At 45.0% G+C, this 23,209-nt stretch overlaps 1 protein-coding gene across 1 annotated transcript in view; it reads left to right on the forward strand.

The window, feature by feature from the left end:
• The first annotated feature begins 551 nt into the window (after positions 1–551).
• The window catches only part of GPR107 (G protein-coupled receptor 107), a 77,460-nt gene continuing 54,802 nt past the window's right edge, over positions 552–23,209 (forward strand). Inside the window, exon 1 of the mRNA XM_013058637.2 lies at positions 552–906. Within this exon, the coding sequence (XP_012914091.1) occupies positions 766–906 (141 nt within the window). The 5' untranslated portion in view covers positions 552–765. The remainder of the gene's footprint in view (positions 907–23,209) is intronic.

A 23,209-nucleotide genomic window follows, 5' to 3' on the forward strand; every position in this document is an offset into this window, starting at 1 on the left:
AACAAACGACGTAACGTCTCAGAGCCTCAGTTTGCTTACCTGGAAAGTGGGGACAACGATCACACCTATCCCCTACCTCCCCAGATTGTTCCAAGGAGAAATTCAGGAATGCACACAAAGGGCCTAGGTACCCGATAAGGGCTCAGTACATCGCATTACCGCAACCATTTCGTCTGAAATTTTAGTGTGAGGTGCCCCAACAAAACCGAGGGACCTAGGACACGCCGGGGACTCGGTCATTTCCACGAACTCAGCGCCGCTCCCGAAGCCGGTCCGCTCATCGGCCGCGCACGGTGCTGCGGCCACGGCCACGGCGTCAGACTTCCCACCCGCAGAGAACGCGGATCCCCCTGCGGGCGCGGCCTCGCAGGCCCAAGGTCGCTTGCAAAACTCTGCGGGGCTGACCAGAGGCCCCGCGAGCGGAGAGGGGGAGGAGCGTCCGGCTCGGCCCCTGTTGCCACGGCAACCGCCACAAATTTCTCAAACATCCCCCCCATCACCACCACCACCACCGCCGCCGCCGCGGGAAGGGCTCCACCCCTTCCGGCTAAACCGAAAGTCCTCACAGCGGAGGCCAAACTGAATGGCCCCAAGGTAGCCACTTTCGGCCCCTCGGCCACTTCCCCGGCCTCACGCCCCAGGAAACAGCCCCTGAGGCACCGCACTGCCCGTCGCCGACCTCCTCTTCCAGGCCCTTCCGGGAGTCGCCGCCCTTTGCCCCCGGAAGTGGGCGGGAGAGGAAGCGGCTGGTGATGCTGGAACAACATGGCCGTCCCGGCGCCGGTCGGCCCCTCGGGCTCCCGCTGTCCTCCGCTGGTCGCCGGCGTCCGGCTGCTCCCACTGCTGGGGCTGCTGCAGCTGCTGGCTCAGCCCGGCCTGGGCCGCGTCCACCACCTGGCGCTCAAGGTGAGGCCGGCCAGGGCCGGCCAGGGGCGGCCAGGGCCGGGCGAGGGGCGGAGGCCGAGGCCTCTCTCCTGGGCTGGGGGCAACTTTGGCCCACGGTGGAGGGGGTCTCTGAGCGATCGCCCTCACCCCTTTTTGCCCCCGACGCGGCCTCTCTCTGAGAGGGGTCTTCTGGGAACTGTGGGAATGACGGGGGTCCTCGGGCCGTCTGGAAGGGGCAGGAAGATTCGAGCTGAGCCTCAGAGGGGAAGGGGCTGAACTGCGGCGTTAATCCCCGAGATTGCGGAAGCCGCGCTTGCAGTCCCTGCTGGCTTCCCTAGGTTCCTAGCTGAGAGCGACCAGCTCTTCCCCCTCCCTTTGCCCCTCTAACTTTTATCCCCGACTTCGCTTGTCGGCGGTGTCCACTTTTCATCCTCTTGCGCCCCTTGAAGGTAGGCGCAGCCTTAGCCTCAGTTTCCCGGTGCGGCTTAGGGCGCCGTCTGGACTGATGAAAGCGGGAATCTCCAGGAGGAATTTCAAATCTTGCTGGAAATACACGACCGAGAATTTAAAACCAACATTAAAAATGTGTTTCTGATGAGAGAGCCTGCCCTCTTCTCCCTCACTCATGTCGTTGTCTGCCTAGGGAAGAGATTTATGATAGGCCTAGAATGATCCTTTGGATCTTACTTTGTAACTCACAGCTAACAGCCATCTAAGGCTAAAACGTGCCTCCAGGTGGTTCAGCAGGTTAATATATTTGGGGAGTAGAAAAGTAAGTCGTTATGACCCAAAGCCTTGTACGTGTTTTTCAAAATGTACAATTTTCTAAGAAGTTGTAGGATTATAGGAGGTCCGTCTTACTAAAACACATCACTTTAACAAACCATGGAGCATTGTATTTTGTGAAGGTAGAATTTAAAGAATATAGAATGCAGATTAAAAGGCCTGGCCAGACCCATGCACCAACTTTTGGTTCTCAGCTTTTGTTGTTTGTAAGTAAAAATTACCCTGATTAAAATGGTTCTTAAGTGCAGGGAGATAGGTGAGCCTTGACTCCTTTTGAGAATCTGTTGAAATATAGAACCTCTCCCCAGAGAAGTGCAGGTAGAAATGTAGACAAAACATTCTTGGGGAATTTCTGGGACTTTTTAATTCTACTGAAATTTACCCTGTGGCAAGGCTTATGACTCCAACTTAAGAACTGATTTTCAGAATCCTTTCACTTTATAGGTTAGGATCCTTAAATTATGTAGAGTAACTGAATTCATATAGGTTATAAATTAGAGACAAAGCTAGTAATAGGACACAGTGGGCCATGTCTCTTGGCTCCTAATCCAGTGCTCTTTCTATATTTCTAGAATTAAAATGTCAGGTGGTCAGAATCATTGGGTAAATACTGACAGTGTTGGTAGAGATAAAAACATATATTGACCTCAGTGGTAGAAACACACTGAATTGGTGTAATTCTGGTACTTGCTTTCTTCCTGTTGTGCTAAATTTCTTAATGTTTTTCATCTGTGTACATATTTCATAAGTATAATGGTGGTCCTTCCATAGTAATACTGTAGTGATTTCTTTGCTGTTAAATATTCTGACTTCTTCCCCAAGGAAACAGAAGTCACCTGAAGGGAGCCCCTCAAAACAGCAGCATTAGATTGTCTTCACACAGAGCTTGAACTCACGGCCCTGAGATCAAGAGTCAGACATTTAGCTGACTGAGCCACCCAGGTGCCCTAGATTCCTTCTCTTTCTCTAGGCTCCGTTTCATAAAATACCTTATTGACATACAGTTTACATTTCATGAAATTCACCCATTTTAAGTGTACAGTTCAGTAAATTTGTTGAGTTGAGCAACTGTCACCACAGTCCAGCAGCAGAACGTTTTCATCCCCACCAAAAGATCCCTTGGGCTGGTTTGTGGTTCATTCCCATTCCCACGCCCAGCTCCAGGCAACCTCTAATCTCCTTTCTGACTCTATAGATTTGCCCTTTCTGGATATTTCATATACATGGAATCACACAATATGGGGTCTTTTGGGTCTTTTGAGGTTCATCCATGTGTACCAGGTATTGGTAACCCATTCCTTTTTTGTGACTGAATACTATTCCATTATGTGGAGAGACCGCATTTTTTTCTTCTTGATTCACCGCATGATAATATTTGCGGTTTTTTTTTCCCGTTTGTTGGCCATCGTGAATACTGCTACAGACATTCACATGTGTGTCTTTGCATGGACATGTGTTTTCTAGTTTAATGTGTTCTATCTTTTAACTGTTAATTGGACTAGAGGCTTGATCATGTTCGGGATTGATTCTTTTGGCAAGACCGCTTTGTAGTTAGTGCTGTGTTCTTGCACTGGAAGACATAGTGTCTGATTGTCTATCTTCTGTCATGTTCATGTCCAGGGCTTACACTTTTGTGTTTATTAGTCTTTAGTCTTTCCAGGCTGCTGTAACAATACCGCAGATTGGGTAGCTTATAAACAACATAAATTTATTTTTTAGACTTCTGGAGGCTGGGGATTCCAATATGGGATTCTTGCTTTGTTGAGGGCCCTTTTCCTGGCTTATAGATGCTGTCTGCTTGCTGTACCTTTACAGTGAAAGGGGTGAGGGATCTCTGTGGGGTTTCTCTTACAGAACACTAATTCCTTTCATGAAGGCTCAGCCCTCATGACATGAGTTCCTCCCCAAAACCCCTACCTCCGAATACCATTATCTTTGGGGACTAGGATTTCAGCACATGGATTTGGGGGCAACACATACATTCAGACCGTAGCAGTTAGGCATTTGATCTGTAATTATGCTGTCTGGTGTCAAAATATAGGACCGTCTTGATTAAGTTATATGTCTGTCATGTAGTAGATCTTGTTATATTTCTCAAATATGGCACAGGAAACAAAGGAAAAGTATCAAGTGCAAACAAGTGTTACTCCTTAGGCACTCCTGTGCTTAGGAAGCATAGACTGCTTGTGTTAGTCATGATCCCACGGGCCATCCAAGAGTGGGGGTTTCAGACCAGCAAAGCAAACAAGATGTGGCCCTCTATATTCTGAGTCTAGTATAGACTTCCTTCTTTTTTTTTTTTTTTAAGATTTTATTTGTCAGAGAGCACAAGCATGGGGAGCGGCAGGCAGAGGAGGTACACATGAGCCTGGAGGTCGTGCTGAGATGTGTGGATTTTGCTTTGTGTGAGGAGAAACCTGCCTTGGTTTTTGGTATAATGGCACAGTTCCGTGGAGAAGGGACATTAAAGCGGAGACCTGGAGCGTGACTAAGAATGTGCCAGGGTGTAGGAGTGGGGTGGGGTTGGACTGTGTGTGGAAGAGAAGGCACGAGAGATTGGTGTTCATTTGCTACTCCGACTTGCTACTCATCTGTAAAGTAGGAATGATGCTTATTCTCTCACAGGGTAGTTACAAGGCTTAGGTACGTTTATGTAAAACATAACATGAGTAGTAAAACATAGCACTGAGTAGTAGAACCAACCAAATAGTAATCCATTCATTCCGCATTTATTAAATGCTTACTATGTGGGGGGCACTAGAAATGCAAAAATGAGACAGGCACAGAAACAAGTAGTTGTGTTCTGGGTTTTGTTGTTGTTTGTTTTCTCAGTAAACTCTCTGCCCAACGTGGAGCTTGAACTCACCGCCCTGAGATCAAGAGTCAACGTGCTGGGTGCCTGGGTGGCTCAGTGGGTTAAGCCGCTGCCTTCGGCTCAGGTCATGATCTCAGAGTCCTGGGATCGAGTCCCGCATCGGGCTCCCTGCTCAGCAGAGCCTGCTTCCCTCTCTCTCTCTTTGCCTGCCTCTCCATCTACTTGTGATTTCTCTCTGTCAAATAAATAAATAAAATCTTTAAAAAAAAAAGAGTCAACGTGCTGTAACAACTGAGCCAACCAGGCGCCCCTCTTTGGCCTGTTTTCTAATTGGGTTTTTTTATTGTTGAGTTTTGACAGTTCTTTATATATTCTAGATACTGTGTTTTTGTCAGATATGTGCTTTGTGCCCCAGAAACAAGTAGCTTTGTTACAGCATTGTGTTTTTAACAGTCATGCCCTGAAGTAGGTGGGGGTCAGGTGGGGGAAGGCAAAATCCCGAACATTTTCTAAGAGTGTAAGACAGGGAAGATTTTCTGTAAGAGGTAGCATCTGAGTTGAATCTCAAGACTTTACATGCTAGGAAGAGGAATTAGCTGAGAGAAGCATATGGAAAGAGATAGTCCAGTCAGAGTGGGCAGTCTCATGAGTGTGGCGGCAAGAAATAGTCCACTGTCGTGGTGTTGGTCGATAAGGAGTGAAGCACAGAGGTAGGCCATTATGGTATGTGAAGGCATTTGAATCCTGTCTGTAGCATTCAGGGAGCCACTGAAGTTTTTTTAGGTTGGGAGTGATTGTGTTTACATTTTCTTTTTTTTCCTATTATATATATATATATTTGTTTTTGTTTTAAAAGATTTTTTATTTCTTTATTTCACAGACAAAGATCATAAGTAGGCAGAGAGGTAGGCAGAGAGAGACCGAGAAGCAGGCTCCCTGCCGAGCAGAGAGCCTGATGTGGGCCTCGATCCCAGGATCCTGGGATCATGACCTGAGCCAGAAGCAGAGGCTTTAACCCACCGAGCCACCCAGGCGCCCTTATTTTGTATTGTTTTGAGAGAGTGTGTGTGTGAGCAGGGGCAGGGCAGGGGGAGAGGGAGAGAGAGAATCCCAAGCAGGCTTCATGCCCAGTACAGAGCCCAGTGTGGGGTTCAGTCTCACGACCCCAAGATCATGACCTGAGCTGAAATCAAGAGTCAGATGTTTAACCAGCTAAGCCACCCAGGCGCCCCTAGGTTGACATTTTTTAAAAATTAATTATTTTTTAAATAAACATATAGTGCATTTTTATCCCCAGGGGTACAGGTGTGTGAATCGCCAGGTTTACACATTTCACAGCACTGAGTTGACATTTTAGATAGGTTTCTGTGGACCGTTGATCAGGAGGGTAGGACTGGAAGCAAGTGATAAGCCAGTGATAGACGGGGTTTAGGTACAAGATTAGGACCTAAAGTAGGGCATTGTGCAGAGGAGGGAGAAGAGGGTACAGGCAACTAGCTTTTTTTTTTTTTTTCTTTTATAAGATTTATTTTAAATTTAAGATTTTATTCTTAATTTTAAGGATAAGTTTTTTAAGATTTTATTCTTAAGTAATTTCTACCCCCAACATGAACTCAAACTCACAACCCTGAGATTCAGATTCAGAGCTCTACCAACTGAGCAAGCTGAGTGCCCTGACCACTAGCTATTTAGAAGGCAAATGATGGACAGACGTAGCGGTGAAGGAGGGGGTGGCATCTAGGTGGCTGGCAGAGGTTATGAAGGGAGATGCTTCTTCCACCACCTACCAGGCTGTAGGAGGACGACCAGATAATACTGTGAATGTGGCTTCATGGTTGGGAAGGGAGCAAAGGAGCAGGATGGCTATCTGTCCTCAGATTGCAAACATACGTTCCCACCCTCCTACTCACATTCATGGTGGAAGGATTAAGTTTGGGGATATAATTATCGAACTGCTTTATTTTGTGGGACGTGAGGGGCAGCTCCTGTGTAATTACCCATTAGCATAGCTGAATTACTCCTTTTCCTCTTATTAAACCAATGGAGTGAAGCATTGTTGTTTGGCTTGAGCACATGCTGCTCTAGGTAATTGGTGGCCAAAACACAGCAGGTTTCCTTTTCGTTTGGGCATGGATAATGAGAACATATGGGTTGATCTGGGTCTTCGTCATTTTTCATACCTTTTCCTACCTTCTTTTATGCACCCAAGTGGCATAGTCTATAGCACTTTGAAGGTTATTTTAACACCAGTACCTGCCATTTGAGCTCAAAAGACTCCTAACCTCAGTGTTTGCTTCAAATGGTTCCTTACATGGACCTTTCAGGGTTTCATCTCTCTCTCTCTCTTTTTACAGATTTTATTTATTTATTTGAGAGAGAAAGATAAAGTGAGTGAGCGAGAGAGAGAGTGTACGTGTGCACACAAGCAGGGGGAGGGGCAGAGGGAGAAGCAAACTCCCCACTGAGCAGGGAGCCCGCTCCAGGGCTCAATCCCAAGGTTCTGGGATCATCACCTGAGCGGAAGGCAGATGCCTAACTGACCAAGCCACCCAGGCACCCCTGATTTCTTCTAAGTACAACTGTGTATCAAGCATCCGGTCTTCAGCATGTCTGTATGAGCACCTAACAGGCCCTTATAAAAGTGACGACTCTTTGGTGGCATACGTGCTAGTTTGCTTTCTTCTGAAAATACTAGTGCAGAGGAATCAAATATCTGATTGCTAGAGTTTTTCATATAGTAGCCCTGGAAAAGTCTGCTGATCGTTTCGTCTTTTTTCCCCCGACTTTTATTGCCCCTGCCCCTTGCCCTGCTGCTGTTAGACATTTTGTTTCTTCTTTTTTCGTCTTCCTCATATGCAGTTTGCTACTTTTTTAACTAGTAGAAAAACACTTGGAGTCAAAAAATCTTGTCTGGACCAGCTAGTGGGTTTTCTTTTCCTTCACCTTTTTAGTTGAAGGATAAGACATATGTGGACCGGGTAATTAAGATTTAAATACTTCAGTGTGAATGATTAGGAAGATGGATATTTCTGTATCGATATCTACTGCATTGACTAGTGTACCTCCAAAAGTATTATCTACCCAGAACCTCAGAATGTGCCGTATTTGGAAATAGGCTGTTTGCAGAAGTTAGTAGTGAAGATTAGGTCATACTGGATTGGGATGGGCCCTCCTTGCAAAATGACTGGTGTCCTTACAAGAAGAGACGCACCCAGGAAGGAAGAAGGCCATGTGAAGGCAGAAGCAGAGACCGGGGTGAGGCATCTGCACGCATAGCAGATCCATGGGTTGTCCGCAGCCACCAGAAGCTCAGAGGACACAGAGAAAGTTTTTCCTTAGAGCCTTTAGAGACATCTGTAGCGGTGTGATGCTGCGATGATCATAATCGGATAGATCAGATCCCTCTCTGCAGGAATACGCAGACCCCACGGCCCCCTGATCCCACCAGCCTCACATGGCGGATCTTCCTTTTTTTTTTTAAAAGTACTATTTATTTATTTATTTTTTTAAGATTTTATTTATTTATATGACAGAGAGAAATCACAAGCAGGCAGAGAGGCAGGCAGAGAGAGAGAGGAGCCGAAGGCAGTGGCTTAACCCACTGAGCCACCCAGGCGCCCCGCGGATCTTCCTTAAATCAGTGGCCGTAGCCCTGTTGCACAAACTGCTTTGTGAGGCACCCTCTCACCCCCAAAAGTATCTGAAAAGTTTTGGGAAATTGAGAGAGGATCTTCCTAATCCGTGCTGTGCCTCATCCCAGGGCCATGGATTGTTTGCTGGTCTATCCTAGTAAACCTCAGACCCTTCCTGGGCAGCCTCCAAAACTGTGGTCATTATGTAAAGTCATGTGGTTAGCCTTGTCTGCCCAGAGTATTGCTCAGGTTGGTCTAGAAGGGGAAATAGGGGTGCCTGGGTGGCTAAGTTGTTTTAAGCATCCAGCTCTTGATTTGGGCTCAGGTCATGATCTCAGGGTTGTGAGATTAAGCCCTGTGTCGTGCTGAGTGCTGGGCAATGGAACCTGCTTAAGATTCTCTCTTCTCTCTTTCTGAGGAAAGGAAAGGATACAGAATGCTCTCGCAGCTGTGGGAGGTCAGACCCAATACCTGGGCCTTGGGAGCATGGAAGAGAGCTTGGTCAAGGCAGCCGACAGCTCAGCCAAGGCAGCACGGAGTGAGACAGGAAGAGAGCTGGGCACACAGGACACTGAGCCAGATGCTGTTGGTACTTCCAGTGTTGTTTTAAATCTTTCGTCCCTCTTATGTGTGCTGCCAGAATTGTAGTATGTGAGACTGCTGTGTGCAGGGGAAGGTTGAGACCACTGGTCCACTCACATGTTCTAGGCTCACTTGGAAACGAGGTGTCCTACAGAATCTGTTTCAAGTGATGGTCCTAGGTACTTGGTATTAAAGTATCCTATATACCCTAGAGACTGTGCTGATGTTGGATATTTTTATTCTCTGACTCCTTGTAGCAGCCTGTTGACATAAATGTCTTCGTCCCTGCTTTATGAGTTAGGGAAACAGAACTCAGGTTTTGTAAGTGGAGGTGACAGAATTTGAGCCCAGGATCGGGGCTCCTTCCATCTCCCCACTCGTGCCAGGCAAGCAGCCCTCAGTGACTGTCACTCAGGAGGGCCCAGATGGCCAGGACCCCAGACTTCTGTGTTTTGTATTTTTTTCAGTTAGGTTAGCTGTCAGAATTTTGCTTTATTGAGTCAATTTGACCTCATTCCTTTTGGGAGTTGCTGTCTGAAAACAATGAGCCAAGAGTTTGCATATTAAGCTCCGTGGGGAAGCGGCTCCTCTCATCGGCAGTGGGCAGGCAGCGAATGGTCGATGGTAGTGTCCTTGTTTCTCTCTGCTGTAGGGAGACTGATCACGCGTGCCTTTTGCTAAAAGACATTTTTGCGTACCTTTGAGATCTGATATTGGTTTTCATCAGAGGTCACAGGCATGGATGCTGTCAGAGCTAAGTAGAAGCCATGTGTGCCAGCGCCAGGAGACCCCAGGGAGTGTGACCTGCAGAGCGCGTGCTTCTGCAGACGGCTGCTGCTTCTCTGCTTTTGCTGCATTGGAATGTGGCCGAGACATGCTGAATCTTGTGGTTCTCTTTTTGTTCCCTCAAGAAATGATAGAAATTCCTGCGTTTAGGTGATACTAGCTAGCAACTACTTGAGATTAAAAAACAAACTAACATGTTGGCCAAATCTGACACATTTATAGGCCATGCCATCTGTGGACTGCCAGGTGGTGATCTGTTTAAAATGAAGCGGCCAGGTAGATGACCTTCGGCTGGCTCAATGAAGTGTTGCTGTATTTGTTCTCTTAAGTTCAGTTGATGAGAACAATTAGATTGAAGTCTCTTTCCTCCACTTGTTTATATTTGAAAGCAATTTAATGTGAAATTGTTGGCAAAGTTAAGGCAGAAGCATTTTTTGTATTCTCATTTTAATTTATTTTTATTTTTTTAATTTTTTAAAAGGATTTTATTTATTTATTTGTCAGAGAGAGTGAGAGTGAGCAGGACAAGCATGGGGAGCAGCAGGCAGAGGGAGAAGCAGGCTCCCCATTGAGCAAGGAGCCCGAAGTGGGACTCAATCCTAGGACTTTGGGTTCATGATCTCAGCTGAAGGCAGACACTTAACCATCTGAGCCACCCAGGCATCCCTATATTCTCATTTTTAGAAGAAGAGGATTTTCTGTGCAAAACAACTATTATTAAGATGAGGAGAAAAGAAGAATATACACCAAAATAGTAATTGTCTTTAGGGATTATGAGTGTTTTTTCCTATTTCATGTTCAGGTCAGATCTTTCTCCTGAAGCTCTGGATAGCTAAATCCATCTCCCCACTTCTTTTTTTTTTTTTTTTTTTAAGATTTTATTTATTTATTTGACACAGAGAGAGAGAGAGAGAGAGACAGTGAGAGAGGGAACAGAAGCAGGGGGAGTGGGAGAGGAAAAGCAGGTTTCCCACCAAGCAGGGAGCCTGATGCAGGGCTCGATCCCAGGACCCTGCAATCATGACCTGAGCCGAAGGCAGATGCTTAACGACTGAGCCATCCGTGCGCCCCATCTCCCCATTTACGTCCATTTGTCTTGTAAGCGTCTCTGCATGTTGGAAACCCACTTGTCCTTCCACTCCGCCACCCCAGACCTGTCTACCCTTGCGCCAGATGATCTTTCGTTGGTAACTGGGACCACCAGCTACTCATTTTCTCAAGCCTAAAATCTTTCCATGACTTGTCCTCACTGAATTCCGTGAATGTGAGGTCCAGGCCATCCTTCTACCTTGTGGGCCAGTGTGGTCTCCTTCTAGATGGTGGCCCAGCATTAGTCCACTTTTTTATTTGTTCTGTAGCTGGAGTGACCTGTCTAAACACCAAATCCAGTTATGTCACTGCCCTTTTCTGCCCATTAGGGGCACCCTCTTCCCCTTAGGAGGGAGCGCACAGTCTCAGCAGGGCAGCCTGTCTCTCTGTGAGCTGGCCTCCTCTCTCATCTCACTGCCTGTCATTCAGTTTCTCAGTCCATAAGTGTGCTGCTTGGTGAATTTTCTTTTAACTGAACACAGGTCAAGAAATAGGATGTCCCTAGCACCCGAGAAGCCCCCTGGTTCTCCTTTTGGAGAACTGAAATAGCCAACACACATCTAAACAGAAGAGAGGTCTTGCCTTACTTGGTTTCAGAGCATAAAGCCATATGATACTGTAGCGAGAATCAGATCAATCCGACAGAGTAGGAAGCATTACCTTTTAATGAGATCTTGATGCGTAATAGAGGTGACGCCACAGAGCAGTGGAAGTTAGGACAGATGGCTCTGAAATAGTCTTAGGACCGGTGGCTTTCCATATGGGGAGAAAAAAAATGAACTAGAGAACTACCTTACACAAAAATATATTCCTGGTAGGGGCGCCTGGGTGGCTCAGTGGGTTAAAGCCTCTGCCTTCGGCTTAGGTCATGATCCCAGGGTCCTGGGATCGAGTCCCACATCGGGCTCTCCGCTCGGCGGGGAGCCTGCTTCCTCCTCTCTCTCTGCCTGCCTCTCTGCCTACTTGTGATCTCTGTCAAATAAATAAATAAAATCTTAAAAAAAAAAAATATATATATATATATATATTCCTGGTAGATTAAAAACCAAAATGTGAAAGCAACCCTTAAACTTTTAGAATAATGTATCATTACTATTTTATGACCTTGAATAGAGAAGGATGTTTCTAAAAAAGAAAGAAAGATTTTAAAAATACTATCAGGAAATGGGGTGCTTCCGTGGCTAAGTGGGTTAAAGCCTCTACCTTCGGCTTGGGTCATGATCCCCCAGTCCTGGGATCGAGCCCCACATCTGCCTCTCTGCTTAGCAGGGAGCCTGCTTCCTCCTCTCTCTACCTGCCTCTCTACCTAATTGTGATCTCTGTCTATCAAATAAATAAATAAAATCTTTAAAAAAAAATAAAAATACTGGGGTATCTGGTTGGCTCAGTGGGTTAAAGCCTCTGCCTTCAGCTCAGGTCATGGTCTCAGGGTCCTGGGATGGAGCCCTCCATCGGGCTCTCTGCTCAGCAGGGAGCCTGCTTCCCACCCCCACCCCACTCCGCCTGCCTCTCTGCCTACTTGCAATTTCTGTCAAATAAATAAATAAAATTTAAAAAATAACAATAAAAATACTATCAGGAATAAAGATTGATAGGTTTTGTCCTTCAAAATTGGGGGGGAAAAAAGGGCAAAAGATACTACACAATTAAAGGTGAAAGACTGGGGAAGACACCTGTAACATAAAAGTCAAAGCTTAGGAGACAGAATGTATAAAGAACATTAAAAATCCAAAAGGAAAGTGGTAGAGGCTCTAAAAAGGCATTTTGCTAAAGAAAAGCCCAAATGCCTACTAAACAGATAAGGTGCTCAGACTCATGAAGTAGCAGCAGCTAGACCAGCATCAGCACGGGTTTCTCCCGAGACTGGGCGAACCTGAAACAGCAGATTTCAGTGAAGATATAAGGAAACTCCTATACTTTGGAGATTGTTTGGTGATTTCTAGTAAGCTGAACGTATGCGCACTCCGTGTCCCAGAATTTTCACATGTAGATGTATATAGTCTCAATCCCCACACAAATATCTGTAAGAAAATGTGTACAGTGATGTTCGTAACAGCGTTGTGATGGCTAAAGATTGGAAATTACCTGAATGTACACGGATGGGGAAGTGAATGTACAGATCTTCCTTGACTCACCGTTGAGTCCTGATAAACCCACTGTAAGTTGAAAATGTCAGAAGTTGGGGCGCCTGGTGGCTCAGTGGGTTAAAGCCTCTGCCTTCGGCTCAGGTCATGATCCCAGGGTCCTGGGATCGAGCCCCATGTCAGGCTCTCTGCTCCGCAGGGAGCCTGCTTCCTCCCCTCTCTCTCTCTGCCTGCCTCTCTGCCTACTTGTGATTTCTCTCTCTCTGTCAAATAAATAAAAATCTTTAAAAAAAAAAAAAAAAGAAAATGTCAGAAGTTGAAAATGCATTTAATACACCTAACCTACCGAACATCAGAGCTTAGCCTGGCCTGCTTTAAACTCTTAGAGTGCTTAACAGTCACCTGCATCTGGGCAAAATCACCTTACACGCGGCCCGTTTATAATAAAGTGCGGAATATCTTGTGTAGTATATTGGATACTGTACTGAAAGTGACAGAGTGGTTGTAGTGTAGGGGTTGGTTTCCATTGTGATCGCAGGGTTGACTGAGCAGCAGCTCGCTGCCACTGCCCAGCAGGATCGCACACACCTCCAGCCTGGGAAGAGAGCCGAGTTCAAAATTTGAAGTGTGGTTTCTACTAAATGCTTATCACTTTTGTACCATTGTAAGGCCAAAATATTGTTAAGTCGAGCCATTGTAGATTGGAACTGCCTGTATTGTGATGTACGTGTGATGGACTGTAAGCAGGTAAAATGAGGAACTAGAGCGTGTTAAGTGTATCAACACAGAAATGTCCTCAAAAAGCACAGTGTCCGGAAATGCAAGTTGTAGAAATACTTATACGTTATGACACAGTATATCCAAATTTTTAAAACACAGAATGATACTATGTGGTATTTATGGATATGGATTGGTTTATTAAAAGCATTTTACTTATTTTTTTGTTTTTTTGTTCTTTTTTTAATTAATTATTCTTATTAACATATATGTGTTATTTGCCCCTGGGGTACAGGTCTTTGAATTGTCAGGCTTACACACATCACAGCACTCACTATATTAGCAAAAGTATTTTAAAAGGAAAAGTGAGAACACACCCAGCCAGTTCATGAGCATGGGGAGGGGTTTGGGAGATTAGGGTTAGACAGAGGAACGAAGGTGCTTCTCTGCACCGAGGTTTCATTCCTTCCCTCCTTCCCACCCTCCCTTCCTGTGGATCCAAAGCAGCTAAAATGCAGACATTTCATAAGTCCAGAGAGTGGGTGAATCGTATTTGTTGGTACTTTTGCTTTTGTGTAGCTGGGAGGACGGCAGGCCTCGTGAGGCCGAGAGATGGCTGGTCTGGCTGTCCTTTGGTGCACAGTGCCCGGCACGGTGGGGGGGGGGTTCAGCAGGTGTGTGTTAGGTGAGGGGAGGAAAGCCTCTCTCTGTCCCAGTTTTTCCCCAGTGAGCACTTACTAGTGGAGAAGGTATTGTTGGCATGTTCGTAAAAATAGGAATTCTCTGAATCTGGATAGTGGGCTTGTGAGTGCTCAGTAATACCCAACCAATCTTGTTTGTTTGCTTTTTTAAGATTTTTAAAAAAAGATTTCATTTATTTGAGAGAATGAGCAGAGGAAGAGAGAGAGAGAGAAGCAGATTCACTGTTGAACAGGAAGCCTGATGTGCGGATCTTTTTTTTTTTTTTTAAGATTTTATTTATTTATTTGTTTGTTTGTTTGTTTATTTATTTCAGAGAAAGAGAGAGCACAATTTGGGGGGAGAGAGCAGAGGGAGAGGGAAAAGCAGACTCCCCTCTGAGCAGGGAGCTGGACACAGGGCTCACTCCCAGGACCCAGACCTGAAGGCAGGGTCTTAACCGACTAAGCCACCCACGGTGCCCCTACAGTCGCCTTTCATAAATCATCTTGAAACGGCGGCGTAGTATTTATGGGACAGGTGACTTTTTTTACTTTTTGCTCATCCGGAAGCTTGACTAATACAAGAAAGCCACAAGCATGTTGAAGAGCCCTTTCCACTCCGGTCCCCTCGGTTAGGTTCTGTGTCATTTTTCCGCAGAACATCAATGATCTTCATAGGCGCATTCCCCACTTAGAGGTTTCTTTCTTTTTTCTTGTCTTTTTTTTTGGAGTAATCACATTGTATAAAATCTAAGATCAGGTTTTGTGCAGAGGTCTTCAGTGACTTTTAAGCCAAAGAGCAGCCACACTGGCCTTCTGTCGTCATCCTCCGTCTGCCGAGCTCCGGGCCGGTGCAGTGGCCTGGAACACCGTTCGCCCCGCCATGCTCACACTGCCCTCCTGTCTCTGCCTGGAGGTGCCCCCCCTGTGAAGCTTTCCAGGACCACCTGCCTCTAAGTGGCCCAGAGGCCCACCATCCCGCTCCTCCTCTCCCTCCCCTGCACTGTTTGTCTGCAGAACTCCTCACAGGCGGATAGACCACGGTCTTTACTGCGTGTTCTCACCCGCTCTCTGCGCTAGAGTATAAGCTCAACAGGGCGGGCTTTTTTTTCCATCTGCTCAGTGCTGCGTTCAAAAAAAGCTAGAGCAGTGCCTGTAGGTACTCAGTAAATACTTGTTGAATGAATGTCCTTGTCTTTTTCATTTATTATCTTAGCTCTTTTTTTTTTTTTTTTTTTTTTTTTTTTTTTGAGTAGGCTCCCTGCACAATATGGGGCTTAAATTCACCACCCTGAGATAAAGTGTTCTCTGCTTTACCAACTGAGCCAGCCAGGCCCCGCTCTCTATTTATTTATTTACTTATTTATTTTAAGGATTGTATTTATTTATTAGCATGAGCACGCCAGTGGGGGAGAGCAAGCAGGAGCTGGTGGTGGGAGGGGCAGAGGGAAAGGGAGAAGCAGGCTCTGGGCTGATCGGGGAGCCCAAAGCAGGGCTTGGTGGGTCGCAGGACCCTATGATCATGACCTGAGCTGAAGGCAGACCCTTAAACCACTAAGCCACCCAGGCGCCGCAGGCACCCCTCTCTTGCAGACATTTTTTAAATGTTGGTATACCTGGGCCTACATCCTTTTTTTAGACCACTACAATAATATTTCGTTGTAAGGAGGACTCATAATTGATCTTGCTTTTAGTTCTAACCAGAGCTGCTCTGAATATCCTTGTAGATATATCTTGGTGTGTCAGCTCTCCTATTTCTGTGGTGTAGATTCCTAGGCATGGGATGATTTTAAATAGAAGGTACCAAACAGCCTGTAACTACAAGGTTCCATCAGTTCACACTTCCACGAGTAGCGTATAAGAATGTTCAGCGTTCACTTACCCACATACTTCACGACACCCCACACTGTAAGTCTTAATAACTTCTACTAACCTGATAGGAGAAAGATGACCTCTCATTTTAAGTTGATTGTTAGTGAGGTTCAAGATCTCAGCATGTTTATTACCTTTTAATTTCAGATTTTCTCTATAAGTCAGATATTTTAGAAAAACTTATTTTGTGAAGAGTTTACTTCTGCGTGTGTGTATACGCTTAGATGCTAAGAACGTATTTGTGGTGGTAAAAATAAAGTGGCTTGCAAACAGAAAATAGGAAGAAGAGAAAAAAAAGCACGTCTATAATTATGACCTGAAACTGCACATTTAAAAAATATTTTTTGGATATGGGACGCCTGGGTGGCTCAGTTGGTTAAGCAGCTGCCTTCGGCTCAGGTCATGATCCCAGCGTCCTGGGATCGAGTCCCACATCGGGCTCCTTGCTCAGCAGGGAGCCTGCTTCTCCCTCTGCCTCTGCCTGCCATTCTGTCTGCCTGTGCTTGCTCTCTCCCCCTCTCTCTCTCTGCTAAATAAATAAAATCTTTAAAATATATATATATATATTTTTTTTTTGATAAACTTTCTGGTTTAATTTTGATAAAATTTTTTTGCCTTTTTAAAAAAAGATTTTTTTAAAGATTTTATTTATTTATTTGACAGACAGAGATCACAAGTAGGCAGAGAGGCAGGCAGAGAGAGAGGGGGAAGCAGGCTCACCACTGAGCAGAAAGCCCGATGTGTGGCCCGATCCCAGGACCCTGGGATCATGACCTGAGCCAAAGGCAGAGGCTTTAACCCACTGCGCCATCCAGGCGCCCCTAGAATTTTGATAATCTTAAAATGAAGTTTTAAGTTTACAGACAGTGTATTGAAAATAAAGACAAACTTTTCAGAATAAACTGAAATAATTCAGAATGATCTGCTGGTGCCACATTTTCTGTAATTGGGTCCTCTGTAATAAGTTAATTATATTAATTCAGATTGTTTCATCATCATCATCATCAAACTGATAACTTATTTCCTTGTTTGGGTTAGTACTTTTGAGATTGTAATTGTGTTTTCACTGATTTCAGATTATCTAAGTCTACTAGGAAAGCCAGGAAAAACTACAAGTTTTTACGACCCACTGTATAAATATGTATCTGGGATCAGTCCTGTATTTTATGTTCCTGTAAACTTGACTTCTCATGGATGAACAATCTTGCTTAATTAACTTGATAAGCAGTTTATTGTGGTTAAGAACATACCATGTGATTATGGTTATGTTTTTTTAAGAAGCTCTTATCAGATATACACTGAAATAGTAACAGATGAAATGACAGAACATCTGGGATTCGAGTTGATTTAGAATGAGATCCCGTTTGGAAGAGATCGGGGTGTGGAGGAGTAGAGAGGGTCAAAGTGGATGATGAGTTGATGGTTTGAAATGTTCTACAATAAAAAAATTTAAAAATGAACAAAAGATATACTGTCTATTTGGTTGTAAAAGGTATGAGGTGGCCAAAACCACATGTTTGGGGTTTAAACACACCTGAGTTAGAATACTGGCTTTGTTGCCTACTAACAATATGATTTTAAGCACACTCTGAGCCTCCGTATCCTCTATAAAATGGGCATATCAACACCTGCCTTGTAGTGTTGTGATACGAATCGAGTGGTGGTAGATGAAGCTCTTAGCACAGTCCGCTCCAAGGTCAAGTGTTTGCAACCTGAAATCCTTGGGGAAACAGACAAATATCACTGCGATGTCTGTGCTAATAGAAATAGTGGGGGGGGGGGGCCTGGCTGGCTGAGTTGGTGGAACACGCAAGTCTTGATCTCAGGGTTGTGAGTTCAAGTCCCATGTAGGTTGTAGAGATTACTTTACCAAAAAAAAGAACAAGGTGGTTTTGAAAATGTAATTAAATCTTCATTGCTTGTGTCTGATTTGGCCTTTTAACTCTGCATTGGCACCCCCTCCTTGCCTGTCTCCTTTTGCTTTGCCATCCTGTCTTCAGGAAACAGACCTTGCTGCTCCTTCTGGGAGAGTGTCTGGAGGAAGAAATTGAGTGCTGAGTCTCTCACACTCCTACCCTGTTCCCAGATGCTGGCTGGAGCACTTTGGCACAGGAGGTACAGAATAGATGGGGCGTTTGTCCCAGAGTGCCCAGATCTCTGGCTTTCCCACGGTAGAAGGAGAGGTTTCTGTATTCCTGTTTGGTCAGGACTGACTAGTGGCGGTATTTTCTGGAACTGAGTATTTTTCACTTTTAGGGCTTCAGCCATAAGTGGTGTTTTGTAAATACTGGTTTATTTACACTGAATTGAGTCAAATACAATCGAATGAGCAATTATGTTTGACCTTCCTGGTTCCTTGTAGTTTAAAAATGTTCGTTTCTATGATTTGTGTACGAAGTAAGTTTCAGAGTCCCTTCCGTAAGTGTCATTTGACATGGCGTGATATGATAGATTCAGATGAAGATGGGGGTAGGTTAGGGACACCTGGGTGGCTCAGTGGGTTAAGCCGCTGCCTTCAGCTCAGGTCATGATCTCGGGGTCCTGAGATCGAGTCCCACATCGGGCTCCTTGCTCAGCAGGGAGCCTGCTTCTCTCTCTGTCTCTTCCTGCCACTCTGTCTGCATGCGCTTGCTCTCTCAAATAAATAAATAAAATCTTTAAAAAAAAAAAAAAAGTTGGGGGTAGGTTAGGTAAGGGTCCCACCGATAATACTGGCAGATGGTAATACCGAAAAAAAAAAAAATTTTTTTTTTTTTAATTACAAGTTAATACATGACCATCATTGGGAATTTTAAAAATAGAGAAAAGTATAAAGAAAAAATTGTTGCCTACCATCCTAATCTTTGCATAGTTTGGTGAATTTCTCTCAAATCAGAAGTGTAAATACATTTGCTTTTTTTTTTTTTCTTTAACAAATTTAGCTCTTACTTTAGATCGCTTGGATTTTGCTCTTTGCATTTAATATTCTTCCTGGTTTCTTGAGGCATAATTCACAAATAAAAATTGTATGTATTTAAGCTGTATATACATTGGTATACATTGCATATCAAATCACCACAGTCAAGCTGGTTACCGTGTCCATCGCCTCACATAGTTACCGTTTTGTGTGTGAGAACAAGTGAGGTTTACTTAGCAGATTTCAAGTGCGTAGTACCATATTGTTAACTCTAGTCCCCATGCTGTGCATTAGCTCTCTGAATTATTCATCCTGCCTATCTGGCACTTTGTATGCTTTCACTAACATCTCTCCATTTCCCTTCACGCCCCCTGCCCTACCCTTTGTAACCACCGTTCTGCTCTCTGCTTCTATAAATTCACGTTTTTAAATTACACATGTAAGTGACATCATGCAACATTTGTCTTTCTGTATCTGGCTTATTCTCCTTAGCATGATGTCCAACAGTTCATCTACACTGTTGCAAATAAGAAGATTTCATTGTTTTTTATTTTATTTATTTATTTAAAGATTTTATTTACTTATTTGACAGATCACAAGTAGGCAGAGAGGCAGACAGAGAGAGAGGAGAAAGCAGGCTCCTCGCTGAGCAGAGAGCCCGATGCGGGGCTTGATCCCAGGACCCCGAGATCATGACCCGAGCCGAAGGCAAAGGCTTAACCCCCTGAGCCACCCAGGTGCCCCGATTTCATTGTTTTTTAAAGCCGAATATTAGTCCGTGCTGTGTGTGTGTGCGCTAGTGCGCGCGGGGACACGTGTGGACGTTTTCTTTATCCTTTTACGCTTGACAGCTCTTTAGGTTGTTTCCATGCTTTGCGATTGTAAATAATGCAGCAAGGACTTGGGAGTGCAACTGTAGCTCTTCAAGATTCTGATTTTATTTCCTTCGGATAGATACCCAGAAGTGGGATTGCTGGATCATGTGATCATCTTATTTTTAGTTTTGTAGTGATCTTCTATACTGTTTTCCATAATGACTGTTAAGGTTTCCATTTCCACCAGCAGTGTGCAGGAACCCTCTTTTCTCTACACCTCATCAGCACTTGTTTTCTTTTTTTTAAATATTTTATTTATTTATTTGACAGAGAGATCACAAGTAGGCATAGAGGCAGGCAGAGAGAGGGAGAAACAGGCTCCCTACAGAGCAGAGAGCCCCATGTGGGGCTCAGTTCCAGGACCCTGGGATCATGACCTGAGCCGAAGGCAGAGGCTTTAATCCACTGAGCCACCCAGGCGCCCCTACGCAGTGATTTCTCATTGTGGTTTTTTTTTTTTTTTTTTTTTTTTTTTTTTTTTTTTTTTTTTTTTTAAGATTTTATTTATTTATTCGACAGAGAGAGATCACAAGTAGGCAGAGAGGAAGGCAGAGAGAGAGGAGGAAGCAGGCTCCCTGCTGAGCAGAGAGCCCGATGCGGGACTCGATCCCAGGACCCTGAGATCATGACCTGAGCCGAAGGCAGCGGCTTAACCCACTGAGCCACCCAGGCGCCCTGTTTTGTTTTTTAAGATTGTATTTATTTGACAGAGAGAGAGATCACAAGTAGGCAGAGAGGCAGGCAGAGAGAGAGAGGAGGAAGCAGGCTCCCTGCCAAGCAGAGAGCCCGATGAGGGGCTCTATCCCAGGACCCTGGGATCGAGCCCGATGAGGGGCTCTATCCCAGGACCCTGGGATCATGACCTGACCCTAAGGCAGAGGCTCAACCCACTGAGCGACCCAGGCACCCCTCATTGTGGTTTTAATTTCCATGTCCCTGATGGGTTGTTGAGCACATTTTCATATCCCTGTTGCCCATCTATATGTCTTTTGAGAAATGTCTATTGTGATCCTTTGCCCTTTTTTTTAAATCAGGTTCTTTAGGGTTATTGAGGGGGGGTTGTTTTTTGTTTTGCTGTTGAGTGGTTTGAGTTCCTCATGCCATCTGTAAATAGTGATGGTTTTACTTCTTTGCAATGTGGATGTCTCTTACTTCTTTTTCTTGCCTAATTGCTCTGGCTAGGACTTCCAGTACTGGGGTGGTGAGAGTGGGGAACCTTATCTTGTCCTGATTTTAGAGGAAAAGCTTTCAGTGTTTCGCTGTTAAGGGTGACCTGCGTTAACTGTGGGCTTGTCATATGTGGCTTGAAATCTGCTGAGGTACATTTCTTCTGTGCCTGATTCATTGAGAGTCTTTATCACGAAAGGATGTTGTATTTTGTTGAATGCCTTTTTTTTTTTTTAAAGATTTTATTTATTTATTTGACAGAGAGAAATCACAAGTAGATGGAGAGGCAGGCAGAGAGAGAGGGAAGCAGGCTCCCTGCTGAGCAGAGAGCCCGATGCGGGGCTCGATCCCAGGACCCTGAGATCATGACCTGAGCCGAAGGCAGCGGCCTAACCCACCGAGCCACCCAGGCGCCCCTGTTGAATGCTTTTTCTAAACTTACTGACATGATCATAGGAATTTCTTTCCTTTCAATTTGGTTAATGTGGTATTTCACATTTATTGATTTGCATATATTCACCCATCCTTGCATCCCCGGGGGTGTATGACCTTTGATCATGGCATATGACCCTTTCACGTGCGGGTGAATTCAGTTTGGTGGTGTTTTGTTGAGGAGTGTTTCATCTGGGCTTATTAGTGGTATTGGCCCATGATGTTCTTTCCTCGTAGTGTCCTTATATGACTTTGGTATCAGCATAATGCTGGCCTTGTAAAATGGCTTTGGACGTGTTCCCTCCTCTTCAGTGTTCTTGGAAGAGTTTGAGAGGCTTCTTGTTCCTTTTGCTGTCGCCGTCGCCCCTGTCTGATCGCCTGTTCAGTCTCCTCACTCACTGCCAGTTTGTTCAGTTTTCTCTTTCTTCGTGAGCCAGTCTCGGGAGGTTGTATGTTTTTAGGAATTTGTCCCTTATTTCCAGGTCGTTCAGCTCGCATCTCCTGTTCCGTCGTGATACTTGTGCGTGTTGGGGGGCGGTCGCGTGAAAGTGGCTTTTGCGGCAGATCGGTGTTGATGTCCCAGCTTCACCACTTCCGGTCTGCGTTGTTTTGGGTTGTCATGTCACCCCTGAACTCGTGCTTGCATCCCTGTCGTGGAGCTCCTACTCCATACTACGCTGGGCTGCCCAAGGATGAGCTATCACAGGAGAGCCCTTTCTCAGGTGTGGAGATGAGGCATTTGTGTTGCGGTTGTTAGTGTTTAAAATATTCTTCAAAGATGTGTTTTTAATGGCATTGTTTTATCGTGCAACATGATAATATAAAAGTGAGAACAAACAGTAAAGGAGTATAATGTTTATATGGGCAAAACAACTCCTCTAAGCATGCGATTGAAGCATTTCTGCCCCCACATGCCTAGAGAGTACCTACGGTGGTAAACTAAATGGGTTAAGCAATTTTTAACAGGCTTCCATTTGGCTGCACAGCATTTAGATGCTGGTTAAATTAGAACAAGCACACTTGTAAAATTTAAACCTTATGCAATGTCCATGCTAAAAATAATACTCATTATTAGCCTCTGATTCAGTGAATTTTCACAGCGTAAACACACTTGTACAACCAGCAACAAACAGAATGTTACGAAGCACTTCCAGAACCTCCTTAAGACCCCTTCCCGTAAGCGACCGCACACCTTTCCCTCCCAAGAATCGTCCTCGTCCTGACCTCTGTCCCCATGGGTGATGTCCTCCACATTCATCTCGATTGTACCTGTGGTGATGTGGCTCGTTTCACTTCATATCATATTGTGAGGTTCATGTATGTTGTGGCACGTGGTGAGAATTTGTTGATTCATTCTGTCTCTCCTGCCCTTCTCATCTGGGCATTCTGCCAGCGTAGGAAGCCATGGTGTGCTAAGGCATCCGTCATATGTAGTTGAATTGATTTCTGTCCTGTGCATCTAGGATGGTAGTAACCTTGTAGCAGCTTTGGGAGAGGCGAGAAAATAGTCACTCAAATCATTTCTTAGAATCCTGAGAAAGGACATGGGCTTTAGCTTTTCTGGGGTTTGTGGTCTGGCAGCCCTCTCCTGCCTTCCAGTGGAGGGCTTCTATGATCTGCTTTTCTTGTTCTCCCTGGGAGTTCTGGTATACCGCACATGGCTACACCAGGAGATGGAAGTCCGGCAAACATGCTTTAAATGCATACCTGAATCCTAGGAAAATAAGGGAAGTTCCCAGGGGCAAAATAAATAAATAAATAAATAAATAAATAAAATGTTGAGGGTGTGCGGATGGGGAGCTGCAATCTTAGTGGGTAAAAGAACACAAGCCAGGGCTGCCCCGAGACACTGTGGAAGTTTGGCCCCTAGAGCCTTGGAGTATGAGCGGTTGGCTGGGAACAGGAGCCAAA

The sequence above is a fragment of the Mustela putorius genome, unplaced genomic scaffold (assembly GCF_011764305.1).
Source record: "Mustela putorius furo isolate JIRA1106 unplaced genomic scaffold, ASM1176430v1.1 tig00000596_pilon_pilon_pilon, whole genome shotgun sequence".
Taxonomy (NCBI): domain Eukaryota; kingdom Metazoa; phylum Chordata; class Mammalia; order Carnivora; family Mustelidae; genus Mustela; species Mustela putorius.